Source organism: Musca domestica, unplaced genomic scaffold, assembly GCF_030504385.1.
Source record: "Musca domestica strain aabys unplaced genomic scaffold, Musca_domestica.polishedcontigs.V.1.1 1, whole genome shotgun sequence".
NCBI classification, from domain to species: Eukaryota; Metazoa; Arthropoda; class Insecta; order Diptera; family Muscidae; genus Musca; species Musca domestica.
This window is the reverse complement of record NW_026712114.1, coordinates 30,770,503-30,785,757: the sequence shown is the minus strand read 5'-3', so window position 1 is coordinate 30,785,757 and position 15,255 is coordinate 30,770,503. Positions and strand designations below refer to the sequence as shown.

General features: G+C 36.3%; 3 protein-coding genes across 3 annotated transcripts; 2 read left to right on the top strand and 1 right to left on the bottom strand.

Annotated features, from left to right (window-relative positions):
- The first annotated feature begins 1,214 nt into the window (after positions 1 to 1,214).
- On the top strand, positions 1,215 to 2,444 carry LOC101890305 (uncharacterized). Its single transcript, XM_005179664.4, has 2 exons — positions 1,215 to 1,620; positions 1,683 to 2,444. The coding sequence occupies exons 1-2, from the start codon at positions 1,273 to 1,275 to the stop codon at positions 2,172 to 2,174; spliced, it is 840 nt and encodes a 279-aa protein (XP_005179721.2). The 5' UTR covers positions 1,215 to 1,272; the 3' UTR covers positions 2,175 to 2,444.
- Positions 2,445 to 4,489: 2,045 nt separating this feature from the next.
- LOC101888061 (uncharacterized) lies at positions 4,490 to 5,429 on the bottom strand. Its single transcript, XM_005179651.4, has 2 exons — positions 4,982 to 5,429; positions 4,490 to 4,888 (listed from the first exon to the last, which is right to left on the bottom strand). The coding sequence occupies exons 1-2, from the start codon at positions 5,351 to 5,353 to the stop codon at positions 4,580 to 4,582; spliced, it is 681 nt and encodes a 226-aa protein (XP_005179708.2). The 5' UTR covers positions 5,354 to 5,429; the 3' UTR covers positions 4,490 to 4,579.
- A 4,158-nt stretch (positions 5,430 to 9,587) lies between these two features.
- LOC131804070 (protein TsetseEP-like) lies at positions 9,588 to 10,355 on the top strand. Its single transcript, XM_059126395.1, has 2 exons — positions 9,588 to 10,014; positions 10,098 to 10,355. The coding sequence occupies exons 1-2, from the start codon at positions 9,631 to 9,633 to the stop codon at positions 10,290 to 10,292; spliced, it is 579 nt and encodes a 192-aa protein (XP_058982378.1). The 5' UTR covers positions 9,588 to 9,630; the 3' UTR covers positions 10,293 to 10,355.
- Positions 10,356 to 15,255: the final 4,900 nt, after the last annotated feature.

Genomic DNA, 15,255 nt, shown 5'->3' with positions numbered 1-15,255 from the left:
TTCTGGTGCTGAGTCCTGATGGTCTGCGGCCAAATGTTTGCGTGCCCAAGGCTTTAATACAACCTCCAGAATATTTTCGCGATAAAATTTGACATTTATTCTGATGCCACGGAAGATTAATATGAGCGGAAAGCGACCTTCGGCTCTTATGGCAGCCCACACAATCACCATGGCCGGCGCTTGAGTTCTGTTGGCCAAGTAAACACGATCATTTTGTTTATTTACAAACTACTGGTCAACGAATGTTTTCTCTTCGGATAAAACCAAATTCGACAGTTCACCACTTTCGGCCAAGCGAAGCAACTCTTTAGCTCTTTTGAGTCTATTTTCTTTCCGTTGCGGTGTAAGTTCTTGCACTTTTTGGTATTTCAATGGCTTTATCCCGAGCTCATTTTTTCATATTTGCCGAATTAAATATTACGATATGTTCATATCACGAAACCTTTTTTCAGACACTGCGACGCGGGTTTCGATCAAATCGCTTTACTTTTCGAACCATGCTGATGTTGCTGTTTTCTTTCGCCCATTCCTTGACGTGGGTTAAACTACCAGTATCACGATAACGAGCGATGGTACGAGACATGAAAGATATATTCACATTTAAATGCTGGAGTGCTCTAACGATAGTCACTTGTTGTTTTCCAGCCAAATATAAATAAATCACACTATCACGCTTGAATAACTTTTCCTCCGGAAATGCTCACCAAAATGCTTTTTTATACTTGTAAACATGAGTGGCTTAGAAAAGACAGCAGTCTGAAGTTGGTTGTGGTTTTTTCATCTCACCCTGTAAAACCACATTTAAAGCTTAAAAGAGGCTTAGACAAATATTCTTATATTCCTTGAAAAAATAAACGTAGATAATCGACGTTTATATTGGATTTTTTTATTATTCAACGTTAGTTTTAAACAGTCAAATTATATGGGATTTATGAACAAAATTTATAACTGGTTCATATTTGTATTATTCTCCCATTATTTTTAGAAATTCTTTATAATTTTCGTCAAAAACAAGTGCCAGATAATGTCTGCCATCTGCAATAGGCTACCACGCGATTTGCTTTAAAGATTGCCCTAATTTATGACATTCAAATCAAATGCTTTGCGATAAGACCCATCAATGTCCGAATAATAACAACATATTTTAATCGATGACACTATTGGGAATTGCGTTTATCATAGCGGCAGTGGGAATGGGTGAAAATATGAAAGAAAACACAACCCTTGAATGGATCGACACTAATTATCCAGCCAGTTACGGTTCGCGGCAAAATGTTGAAAACACTTTTTCTAATCGGCATTATTTTTTTAAAGTCATTGTGTTTTGGTCGGACGAATTTGGTAAATACTATTATAAAAACGACACAATTTTCAGATGGGTCAAGTGTAGATTGTTTTGCTTGGTATTTACCAAAAATAAATGAGGTTGCCAATACCTACGAATTGGCCTATTTACAATGTCTTAATGAAGCAAATGCCGAGCGTCAAGCTTTGGACGATGGTGTGCTTTCGGATCGTGAACAATTGGATAATGATGCCGAACAAATTTGCAATCTGTATGGGAATTGTGGCAGGGAGGGAGAGTTCCTCGAAGACTTCTTTGATTGTTATGCAAATGTTGTAAGTATGCCAAATTTTGGATCTCATTAAATTTCCCTCAAATTCCTTATTCGATTTTACAGTCTCGGGAAGTTCAAACAACCACTGATGCCATGGAAATTCTGTCATACAAAAATGTACAGCACCTAAAACTGAACTATGAAATTATAATGTACAATCAAAATAATTGCACAGATGCATGTTCAAACGTCTATGTTCAAGAAACTACTGGCCTATATGCCGAACTGCAGGCCTGCCTCTCTGGTGAGGTTTATACGACATCTGAATTGCCATCAACTGAGGACTTAACTACTAAAACGACAACGGAAGAAGTAACAAGTACAACCGAAACCTATTCCATGGAGACAACATCGTCCACTGCGACTCCTCCACCACCACCTCCTACACCACCGACATTACAACCTATCATCACTCCTCCAAACAACATTACACCCATCGAACCAGAAATAGTTACAACTCCGGCAGCTCCCACACATCCAACTCCTACAACACCGAAGAGTACTGAATCCCCATTTCCAACACCACCAAATGTTGGAAGCTTTTTGATTCAATAAAAATTGAACAGTATTTGGATTATATATTAAATTTAATTAAAAATTCCACATTTATAGTCTAAAAACCTCTCTATTACAGGGTGAGGTAAAAAAACTGCAACAAAGGCAAACGCCATAATTTTTACATTTTTATACCCTCCACCATACATAGCATTGAGGGTATATTAAGTTCGTCATTCCGTTTGTAACTCATCGAAATAATAATTTTAGACCCAACAAAGTGTATATATTCTGGATCAGCGTAAAATTCTGAGACGATTTAGTCCTGTCCGTCCGTCTGTTGAAATCACGCTACAGTCAAAACGAATAAAGATATGAAGTTAAAATTTTGCAAATATCAGTCATTTGTCTACAGTCACGTCAAGTTCGAAGATGGGCTATATCGAATAGCCCCCATACAGCGGTACCCCCCGATATTCGGTATTTTGATGAATTAAGCCACATTTTTCCAGAGGAATTGTGTGAAAATCCACACAAGGAGTTCTTTCTGAGTACTTTACCCTTTGGAAGAGAATTGTTCATAGGGGTCCACGATATCGTATAACCCCATACAACCGATATACAATATTTTGACGATTTTAAGGACATTTTTAAACGGAGTTGTTTCAAATTTCGTACCTAGAATTCGTAATGGATACTATAGCCTATGACATAAAATTGTCGTACGTAGGCCCACGTCTTCGTATAGCCTCCATATAACGGTACATCCCAATATTCGGTATTTTGATGATTTTAGCGATATTATTCACCGGAGTTGTTTCAAATTTCGTATTTAGAGTTCGTAATATAAACTACAGTCTATAACAGAAAATTGTCCATACAGGTTCAGACATTCGCATAGGCCCCATATATCAGTACTTCTCTATATTCGGTATTTTGATGATTTTAGCTACATTATTCACCGGATTCTTTTTTTTCAAGTTTCGTATTTGAATGTTGTAATAGTTTATGGCAAAAGTGGCCTACGCAGGTCCACGTCTTCGTATAGACCCCCAATATAACAGCTTTTTCGATATTCTTAAGATAGTGCTGAGTCCTGTTGGAATGTCCAGGGTCTGCGGCCAAAATGTTTGCGTGCCCAAGGCTTTAATACACCCTCCAGAATATTATCGCGATAATATTCGGCATTCGATTCTCGATCAAGTCGCTTCTTTACTTTTCGAACCATTTCCGCTGATGTTGCTCTTTTCTTCCGTCCACTTCCTTGACGTCGGGAATGTGCCGTAATATGGGGATATACGACATCGTGAACCTATATAGACAATTCTCTTTCGGGGGGTAAAGTACTTACAAGGAACTTCTTGTGCGGAATTTCAGACAATTCAATTGAAAAATGTGGCTAAAATCATCAAAATACCGAATATCGGGCGGTACCGTTATATGGCCCATCTTCGAACTTGAGCTGCTTGCAGACAAAAGACAGATCTGTGCAAAATTTTAGCTGTCTAACTTATTTCGTTTTCGGACAGACGGACTAGCCCTGCCCTCGCCTTAGAATTTTACGCTGATCAAGAATATAAATACTTTGTTGGGTCTAAAATTATTTCGATGAGTTACAAACCGAATTGCGAACTTAGTATACCCTCCATACTATGTATTGTGGAGGGTATAAAATGTATATTTACTATATATGAATTTCACGCGTTTAGGTAGGATTTATACTTTTTGACGTTTTCCAGGACCTATAGTAGAATTTTATGACAAATAATTTTTGTAGAATATTTTGACTTTCTACTATCCCGACAGAAATATTCTTCGTATTTATATCTGGAATTTCGCCGATGATACTATATGCCTAAAATGCACAAATTACGAGGAGTCTTAATCCGAAAATTTAAAAAAATGTGGAAGAGGGGGGATTCTATCCCCTCAATTTTAGTTTCTTTTCACAACGTCGATAAACGTGTTTTATTTTTTTAACTCTACTTTCATAACCTGTTAGATTTTCTCCGTAACCAATTTTACGGTCCACAGTGTAATCTTCTTAAAAGTTTACAACTTAGATGTTCCAAGAAAAAATACGTTTAAAAATATTTTCAAAAATCCATGCTGCTTGATCTTTAAAAATCCACATTTCAAACTTAAATAGTCGTTAGAAAATATTTTTAATAATAACTTATATGTTTTATCTTTGATTTCTCTTTAAAAAATATTTTAAAAATCCTTTGAAAAAAATATTTTTAATAATCCCCTTCTATAACACACGTTTTTAGTAACCCTTAAAAATTCACAATTACTTTCATGGTTATCGTTGTTGAATTGAGATTTCTTGCGGTATACAATTATTGTCAATTTGTTCTCTTAAAAAATAAATATTTATGCTCTAATCATTTCCATTACTTTATTTAACAATAAACAATTGCCGAAAAAGTACTTCTTCTTTGTTTTAAAGGATTACGAAATATTTAAAATCCAGGAGGTGGAGTTGGAATTCCGGGGGATGTTGTTTGAAGTCCAGTATATTCGGTAGTAAATTCAGTTGTTGTTTCGGGTGCTGGTGCGGATGTGGTTGAGGGTGTTACAAAACCACCACCAGCCAAACAGGCGTCCAAAGCAGCATAGAGTGCAGTTGTCTCCTTGACATAGGCATCGGCACAGGTGTCGGTACAGTTCTGTTGTTGGTAAGCAATTACCTGATATCTACTGTTGACATATTGCCATCTATTTTTGGACAAGGTTTGAATGTCATAAGAGGTGGTGACGGCGGAACCAGCCTATGGTTGTTGGTTGGAGAGAAAATACGGAAAAATTAGAAATTTCATTCCTCGCATTTTTGGACTGCTCTCTCTCTCTCTTTCCGGACTTACCGATTCGTTGTAGCACTCAAAGAAATCAAGGGAAGATTCCTTTTGGGAACATGACTGGTAGAGGGCACAAATTCCTCCAGCTTGCTGAGTGACTGTGGCACGATCGCCAGCAACTTCATCCTCAACGGCCTTTGTGGCATTGCTGGCTGTATCCAAACACTGGGTATAGGCAGCTTCGTATTTGTTGGTGGCCTCGTTAATTTGTGGTAAATAAACCGAAAAACATTGGACATTGCGTGGCGAATTTGTCTCCATGGAACGGCTCGATTTCAGAATGGTATTGGCCAAATTTCTTTCGACCAATGGCGCAATATTCATGGAAAGAGCCCCATTGGAGGCAATCGCCACAGTCAATACACTTAATATCCACATTTTCCGTTTTTTTTTTTTAAGGTTTCGAAAATATTTCGTTTCGTTAGAATGGTAGTCGTGCAACTGATTTTTTCGAATCAAATAACTTTCGTTTTATATGAAACGATACGATAGTTCAGCAATGTATTGGCATATTTTCTTATCTTCGTTTCTTTTTTTTGTTGTTGCTTTCGGAAGAAACCAATTCACAAAGTTGGAATAGTATCGCAAACCTTGTATAAGACTCTGAGCACCACAATAATCCCTATCTTTTTTTCAAAGAAGTATATTTACGATGTCTTAGCCGATAGATCCAGATAATATTGCCATTCCTTTATCGATTAATACATCGAATGGTCAAAACAAAAATAACGCATCATATTAGTATATTGTATTGTTTTATGTATTCCTTCATTTCCTATCCTACTCCCCTTTGGCATGAAAATGTGGGCAGTGCTTAGGAAGTGAATGAAAAAAAAGAAAATCCCCTTCTTAAAATGTTTTTGTTGTCTAGGTTAATGGCATTTTAATCAGAAGTTTTATTGCAAAAATACAAATTATATGAATACCAATAAAGACCTCTATTTTTTGAGTACTAAGAATTAGAATGTTGCTGTTGAATGTCAATTATTTATAGTGAAGAGTACCGATTTTCAATGAATACAAAATATATACACAGTGGGGGTATTTTTATAGAAGATCACAAGGTTTCCTCATAGGAGACCATATTTTGAGAAGAGTTAGTCGTTTACAAAAAACCTCCTTTATAGCGTTGTCTGTTTGTTACATTTTTTACATTCTTCAAAAATCCACTTTAATAGTTGGAATAGCGCTTTAGAATTGTTATGCCCTACACCACAAGGTAGTCAGGGTATTATGTGTTTGTACATTTGTTTGTAACATGCAAAAGGAAACGAGGTCGGCCATAGTTCCTTTTGATGACCTGCATAGAATCACATTCTGATTCTATTTATGTATGTCCGTCCGTCCGCCTGTCCATGTATTTTTGTATACAAAGTGCAGGTCGCATTTATTGCCCGATCCAGATGAAATTTTGCACAAACCATTTGTTTGGGCCAAAGACGAACCCTATTGAAATTGGAGATAATCGCCCAAAATTTAGATATAGCTCTCATATATAACTTCGTCCGATTTGCCTTTTATTGTGCACCAACTGTGTAATATGGGATGAAATTTGGCACATAGGACCGAATTAAGTCTAGAAGCTAGTATGTCAATTTTGGTGAAAATCGGTTCAGATATAGCTCCCATATATATTGTTAATCCGATTTGTTATATTTATTTTTTCTCATCCGTAATATGCACTCCATAACAACGATATTCAGGGAAATATATCAAATACAGCTCAGGAATATCTTTGCCAATATATGGGATATAATAGCTAGTTATAATAGCTAGTTATAATCATATCTTGTATGATTTAATTCTCCCATAAAAACAAGGATGCAAGGTGGTGTAAGGTCTCATAAAGTCGGGCGGAGCTGGTTTTTCATAAAATCATATCCTATTGTTGGGATAGACAAATTCTATAGAAAATCCACAGTTGTGGATGGGATAGTCCTTTCGAAAAATTATTTTAAAAAATCCACATCTACTGATGGAATATTCCATAGAAAAATTCTTTAAAAAATCCACGATTATAGATGGGATAGTCCTTTGCAAAAATTATCTTAAAAAAACACATCTACTGACGGGATATTCCTTTAGAAAAATTATTTTAAAAAATCCACATCTACTGATGGAATATTCCATAGAAAAATTCTTTAAAAAATCCACGATTATAGATGGGATAGTCCTTTGCAAAAATTATCTTAAAAAAACACATCTACTGACGGGATATTCCTTTAGAAAAATTATTTTGAAAATCCGCGTTCATCGTTAGGATAGTCCCTTGCAAAATTCTTTGAAAAATCAATTTTAATAGTTGGGATAATCCCATGGAATTTTTTTTTTAAAAATCCACGTTTATCGTTGGGATCTTCCCTTAGAAACATTTTTTGAAAAAATCGACGTTAAACATTTTTTTAAAAAATTAATTTTATAGTTCGAATTCACCAAATTTCTTTATCTTCTAATAGAAGACTAGCTGGTCTTCTCACAGAAGCCTAATTGGTCCTCTCATAGAAGGCCTTTTCATGGAGAATCAGTTGTTTTTCTTGTGGAACACCAGGAGGTCTTTTCATACAATAGAATTTCCCTCATCTCTTAAATATATAATACTAGCTGGCCCAGTACGCGTCGCCAGCCTGGGGCCATGGTCTTTTATGCTTATTTTTTTAAACATAATAGTTCACAGATCTGATAAATAATGAGTTAACTAAATAAAAATAAATACCCACGACAATAATTTCACGTAACGGTCGATTTAAAGTGTTTTAAAAAACCTGATCCTATTTTTCAGTCATAGGCTGTAATTTGAGAGAGAGGTTTATAACCTACATGTTCCATTCAAATGAGCTGTAATTTGGAATTTGCATTGTTTAGAAAATCGTGCCATTTGATGAGTACAATTTAGTTTTATCCACGTCATAATTTGGGGAAGATTGGCTTGAGAATAGTCAAAGTTAATCACCCTTTGACGCTCATTAGCACAACACCTCAAATTGTGCGTAAGAGTCCACATAACGTCTATGTTTTATGGAGACTATAAAGCTATTGTTATGTGCAGACTATAAAAAAATATGTACATATATTAAAAATTTTCTGTAAGATGGTTCTCTAATACCAAAGTAGTCTAACTACACGTTTTTAACCAAATCGATTGGAAAATGTGGTCGACACCCTCAAAATAGGTAAAATCAGGAGATATCAATTGAAAACTGTGACAAAGACCCCGGAAATAGCCAAAAACGTGGACCCATACTTGCAAGGTGAGATAAAAAACAAAGTCAAACGCCATAATTTTTACATTTTTTTTTTAAATTTTATTGAATGAAACCAAAAAATATCGGAAATAGCATCACATTTTAGAATAAGTTTAGATTTCTTCGAATTGGTCACCTTTGGCACAAATTATGGCCTTCAAACGCCAATGAAACCGTCACACGCTGCCCGAATGTTCTCTGCGGTATTTTGGCCCATTCCTGGCAAAGCGCTTGCTTGAGGTGATCGACACTTTGGTATTTTTAGTGCCAACCTTGCTTTCCAAAATACACCAATCCAACGGATTGGTATTCGGAGATTTTGGTGGCCATTGTGCGCTGGAAATTAAGCGAGGAACCTCATTTTGTGAGGCGCGTGCTGAGTGCGATGATGCTTAGTCGGAATTTCCAAGGTCTGCGGTCAAAATGTTCGCGTCCAAGGCCAAGGCCCTCCAGAATATTTTCTCGATAATATTCGTCATTTATTCTGATGCCTCTGTCGATTAATACGAGCGTAGAGCGAGCACGGCTGTTATGGCGGCCCACACCATCACCATGGCCAGCGCTTGAGTTCTGGTGACCGACCGAATTTGCACATTTTCAACTGACCTCTTTGGCAAGTAAACACGATCATTTAGTTTGTTTACAAACTGTTGGGCAACGAATGTTTTCTCATCGGAGAAAACCAAATTCGGCAGTTCACTACTTTCGGCCAAGTGAAGCAACTCTTTAGCTCTTTTGAGTCTATTTTCTTTCTGTTGCGGTGTAAGTTCTTGCACTTTTTGGAATTTCAATGGCTTCACCCCGAGCACATTTTTCAATATTTGCCGAATGGAATATTGTGATATGTTCAGCTCAAGAGCCATTCTTCGGCGAACCATTACTGCTGATATTGCTGTTTTCTTCCGTCCACTTTTATGACGTCGGGCTACGCTACCAATATCACCGTAACGAGCGATGGTACGAGACACAAAAGATTTACTCACATTTAAATTCTGGAGTGGCCTAACGATAGCTACTTGTGGTTTTCCAGCCAAATATAAAAATCTCACTATCACGCTTGAATTCCATCAATTGAATTCCGATGCTGGTTGTAGTTTTTTCATCTCACCTTGTATATGGATTATTAATTATTCTTCATAAACTACATTCGATTTTTTAATAACTGTTCTCCACCCATAAATTATTAATTAAGTTTTGTTTAGAATCGTTATTGAATCAATTAATGCTTATAGGAGGATATAAAATGCGTATTCAGTTGAAACTCGATAACATTTGCTTGTTTTATCTCTATTGCGTTACGCTTAGAAATGCTTCCATATCAAACAGAGATAGATAACATAAACGTCAATCATATAAAATGGATGGTAGAAAAATTTCACTTGTCACATTCGCCAGTAGAACCTGTCAAATAAAATGTCGAACCTATTTGTGCTCGCTTTGTTGATTGGCATATCAAACGCCTGCCATGCGGCCAGTCTGCCGACGACTAACAATGTCCAACTATTTGCAGAACGTAGATTATCTAGCTTTCTATTGGAGGCAACGGCGAGAAATTCACCACGCAACATCGTTTGTTTCGAGGAATATTTGCCGAAGCTAAATCAGCTCACAGATGAATATGAACAGGCCTATGGATCGTGTTTGAATGCTACGGCCAATTCAAAGCAACGTGTCGAATCGGAAGTTGCCAAAGATCGCAGTAATGTTGAAGCCTTGGCAGAGGATGTGTGTCAGCTGTACTCGAAGTGTTCCACAGTTGTGGCTTCAGCTGACTTTTTCGAATGTTACTTCAATGCGGTAAGTTGTGGCATACTCTTGAGAAATTCCTAAAAAGAAAAGTCTTCCAAAATAATTTTTGTTTTCTTTTTGCCTCTACATAGTCCGAACAAGCCGCTGTCAATTCCTATACGATCCAAACTACTTCGAAGAGCAAGTCCCAATACATCCAACTGCGTTATCAAACCATTCAGTATGATGAAACTGTTTGCACCGACACCTGTAAGGCCACCTATGTGGAGGAAACTGCCAAGACCTATGCTGAGTTGGATAAATGTCTGGCTGGTTTATCGGCTTAAAAAGCGATGTGAATATCTAAATAAAGTCTTAAGAAAATAATAACAATAAGAAATAGTAGCAAATATGTTATTATTCAATTGGTTATGGGAAAGAATCCCTTTAAATGAAAATAGGTTGGAAATTACTAAAAAACTAATAATTCAATATATTAACTTTTAATCAGTCACACTGTCGTGGAGATTTCCAATAGAGGAATGATAAGAATGAAAAATGGCTCGTGAGCTCAACATATCGCAATATTTCATTCGCAAATGTTGAAAAATAAGCTCGGGGTAAAGCCATTGAAATTTCAAAAAGTGCAAAAACTTACACCGCAACAGAAAGAAAATAGACTCAAAAGAACTAAAAAGTTGCTTCGATTGACCTAATGTATTGAACTGCCGAATTTGGTTTTCTCCGATGAGAAAACATTCGTTGTCCATCAGTTTGTAAACAAACAATATGATCGTGTTTACTTGCCAAAGAGGTCAACTGAAAATGTGCACCTTACCTTGGCCACCAAAACTCAAGCGCCGGCCATGGTGATGGTATGGCCCGCCATAACAGCCAATAGTCGCTCTCCGCTCGTATTAATCGATCGTGGAATCGACTGGTGTATTAAAGCCTTGGACACGCAAACATTTTGGCCGCAGACCTTGGACTTTCCAACGGGACCCCGCACCATCGCACTCAGCACGCGCCACCCAAGAATGGTTACAAAATAAGGTTCCTCGCTTCATTTCCAGCGCGCAATGACCACCAAAATCTCCGGATACCAATCCGTTGGACTATTGTGTCGTGAGTATTTTGGAAAGTAAGGTTGACAACATTCGGGCAGCGTGTGACGGTTTCATTGGCCGTTTGAAGGACATAATTCGTTCCAAGGGTGACCAATTCGTACAAATCTAAACTTATTCTAAAATTTGATGCTATTTCCGACATTTTTTTGTTTGAATTCAATAAAATTAATTTTTTTTAAGGAGCAAATTTGATGCTATTTCCGACATTTTTTTGTTTGAATTCAATAAAATTAATTTTTTTAAGGAGCAACCACAACTATGAACTTGGTTTTGTTAAAGAATTATTAAAAAGAGCAACCAAAGCTATAAACCTGGAATTATTTTTCCAAGGGACTATCCTGACTATAAAGTGTATTTTTTAAGAAATTTTCCGAAAGGAGATGCTAACTATAAACATTTTTTCAAGAATTTTCCAAGGAGCAATCCCAACTATAGATTTTTATATCCTCCGCCATAGTATGGAGGGTATATTAAGTTCGTCATTCCGTTTGTAACACCTTGAAATATACATTTAGACCCCATAAAGTATATATATTCTTGATCAGCATAAAATTCTATGTCGATTTAGCGATGTCCGTCCGTCTGTGGAAATCACCCTAGCTGCCGATTAAAATAAGGTAGGTTGATAGAATTTTACTCAAATGTATATTGTATGTCCACAGTACTTTTGGTATTGAAAGTGGACCGTTTTTGTACAGTCCCCATATAATGGTACCTCCCCATTTTCGGTATTATGATGATTTTAGCGACATTATTCACCGGAATTGTTTCAAATTTGAAGTTCGTAATGATAGAAATTTTTCTATGCAGGTCCACGTTTTCGTATAGCCCCAATATAACGGTACCTCCCGATATTCGGTGTTTTGAAGATTTTAGCCACATTATTCACCAGAATCTACAGCCTAAGACAGAAAATTGTCTGCGCAGGTCCACGTCATCGTTTAGCCCCTATATAACGGCACCTACCGATATTCCGTACTTTGTTGATTTTAACGGCATTATTCACCGGAATTGTTTCAAATTTGGTATTTGAAGTTCACAATGGATAATACAGTCTATGACAAAAAAATGTCTGTGGAGGTCCACGTCTTCGTATAGCCCACATATAACGGCACCTCCTGAAATTCGGTGACATTATTCACCGGAATTATTTCAAATTTGGTATTCGAAGTCCGTAATGAATACTATTGTATAGCCCCTATATTAATGATTTTAGCTACATTATTCACCGATTTTTTTCAAGTTTCGCATTTGAATATTGTAATGGCTTATGACAAAAATTGCCTATGCATGTCCACGTCGTCGTTTAGACCCTAATATGACGGCTCCATTTGGTATTTTTGAGATTTTAAAAGAGTTTTTAACGGATTTTATTTTTTGAAAATTGCCAAATTCGTTCCAAATGGTGGGGAGGATTTAAAGTTCTGTTAACGTTGATTTTTAAGCAATTTTTATAAAAGACAACCAAAGGTATTAACATGGATTTATTAAAGAATTTTTTAAAGGACTATGCCAACTAGAAATAGTGATTGTTACAGAATTTTCTAAGGGACTATCCGAATTAGAAACGTGTATTTTTTCAAGGATTTTTCTAAGAGACTATTTTTACTATATTTTTTAAGAACTTCTCCAATAGACTATCCCAATTGCAATCTTGGTTTTTTTAATAAGTTTTCTAACCGACAATCCCAACTGCAAACATGCAGAATGATTTGGATTTTTTAAATAAATGGTTTTGTAAAAAAATAGTATGTTTTGTTTGAATGAAGCGGCGCTCGTAAAAAAATCCTAGGAAATAGCAAAACAAAAATTGTAATTATTGATAATAGGCAGAAAACGGGAATTCACCGTCAAGGCCTAGAAACTATGACGTCGTCGTTTAAATTTGTGCAATATCTCACACCAAAATGTCTAACGGAAACTGATTAAAAATAATACGAGGTTTTATCAATTTAATACAATTTAATTTTAACTTAAGATTATCGTTAAATTTGCCACAAAAATATAACTTAATTAAAGTGACTCATATTTTTAGGGAAAAATACCGAAAACAAAAGTATTTAAAAACGTCATTGAACGCAATTAGAAATAGCTAACTAATCGTGTCTAATAAAATAATTAAGAAAATCGTCAACAGATATGATAGTAGTAACATCAGACTGCTAAAGTACAAGCTATTATCACCTGGCTACCTTAAACACTCACAAGTAGAAGTACTTCCGTAGTTCTCGAGTAACTACTGATTTTCAATAAGGGGTTGATAAAATTGAAACCAATTCATTGACATAGGCAATACAAATAAAATTGTCTGGAAATAATAAAACAATTTCAATTTGGGAAAAAGGTACGGAGGTCACGGCTTCAAGCTAAAGCGATAAGCGGTGTCAAATTCTCATAAAGAAAAGGGTGGTAACCTCCCAGCTAAAAATTTGTTTTTTAACAATTTTTCTAAAGAACTTCCCATCTATAAAAATGATTATTTTATAAATTGTTGTGTACTTTTTTATACCCTACAACACTGTGTTATAAGTATGACTGGGCCAAAAATTTTGTAACACCTCAAAATATTGATCCCATATATGGATCTTCCTATCTCGCTGAGCTGAGTCAATCTACCAATGTATGTGCGTCGTCCGTCTGTCCATGTTAATTTGTAATCGCAGTTATGGACCGATCATGACGAAATTGAAAATGGTGGTGGAATTTGGTTCAGAATAAAATCCTATTGTTTTTCGAGATGACCGCAAAATATTTAGGGGTTGGAAAACCAAAAGTGGCTATCGTTAGGCCACTCCAGCATTTAAATGCGAATAAATCTTTTGTGTCTCGTACCATCGCTCGTTACGGTGATATTGGTAGCATAGGTAAATGTGTACCTTCGGTAGGCCACCTGAACTTAAGCGCCGGCCATGTTGATGGTGTGGGCCGCTATGACAGCAGATGGTCGCTCTCCGCCCGCTAATCGATCGTGGCATCAGAATAAATGCCGAATATTATAGCGAAAATGTTCTAGAGGGTGTATTAAAGCCTTGGGTACGCAAACATTTTGGCCGCAGACCTTGGACATTCCAACAGGACTCAGCACGCGCCACCCAAGAATGATTACAAAATGAGGTTTCTATCTTCATTTCCAGCTCACAATGACCACCAAAATCTCCGGATACCAATCGGTTGGGCTATTGTGTCTGAAGTATTATGGAAGGCAAGGTTGGCACTAAGTAATACCAAAGTGTCGATCACCTCAAGCAAGCGCTTCGCCGGGAATGGGCCAAAATACCGCAGAGCAAAATTCGGGCAGCGTGTGACAGTTTCATTGGCCATTTGAGGACCATAATTCGTGCCAAAGTTGACCAATTCGAACAAATCTAAACTTGGTCTAAAATTTCATGTTATTTCCGACATTTTTAGCTTTCATTTAAAAAAATTTATCGCCTTTGACTTTGTTGCAGTCTTTTTATCTCACCCTGTATATTTATCGCCAATCCGATAAAGGACATTCTCGACAATAAAGGTGGATTTTTCAATGAATTTTTCTAAAAAACTTCTGCAGTGTATTTTTATCCTATACTAACTATAAACTTGAATTTTTTAAAGAATTTTTCGAAAGGACTAAACAAAAATCATAAATTTAAAAAACATCTAAAGGACCTTCCCAATACTAAACGTGGATTTTTTAAAGAATTTTCGTAAGTAACTTTCAAAGCTTTTATCGTCCATTTTTTAAGGAAGACTTGTTGTGCACTATCGAAGTTACACATGTCGATTTTATAAAAAACAAGTAAGCAAAGGCTACAGTCGAGCGGGGCCGACCGTTGAATACCCTACAACACTATAATAAACGATACAGTTTATATAGGCGAGATACTCGAAAGAATTCCACAAGATATTGTGACAAATTATAAAAGAAAACCATCAGGTTTCGTTCTCTAATTTTCGAATAGTAGCAACTTAAACTAATTTGTTCATTTCCAATTTATTGGTAGATGTTGCACTTAAATGGTCTTCCTAGATCTGGAACCAATATTTCTCAAAGACCTATAATCTTCTAGAAGTGGCAAAAGATTAACATTTATTATTGGTTTTTGACTGAAACGCATCTATATGAGATACAGACATTTGACTATATTCTTCAACGAAATCAGCGTTAACGAAATAGTCAGAAGTGCGTCTTTCCTGTATTTGT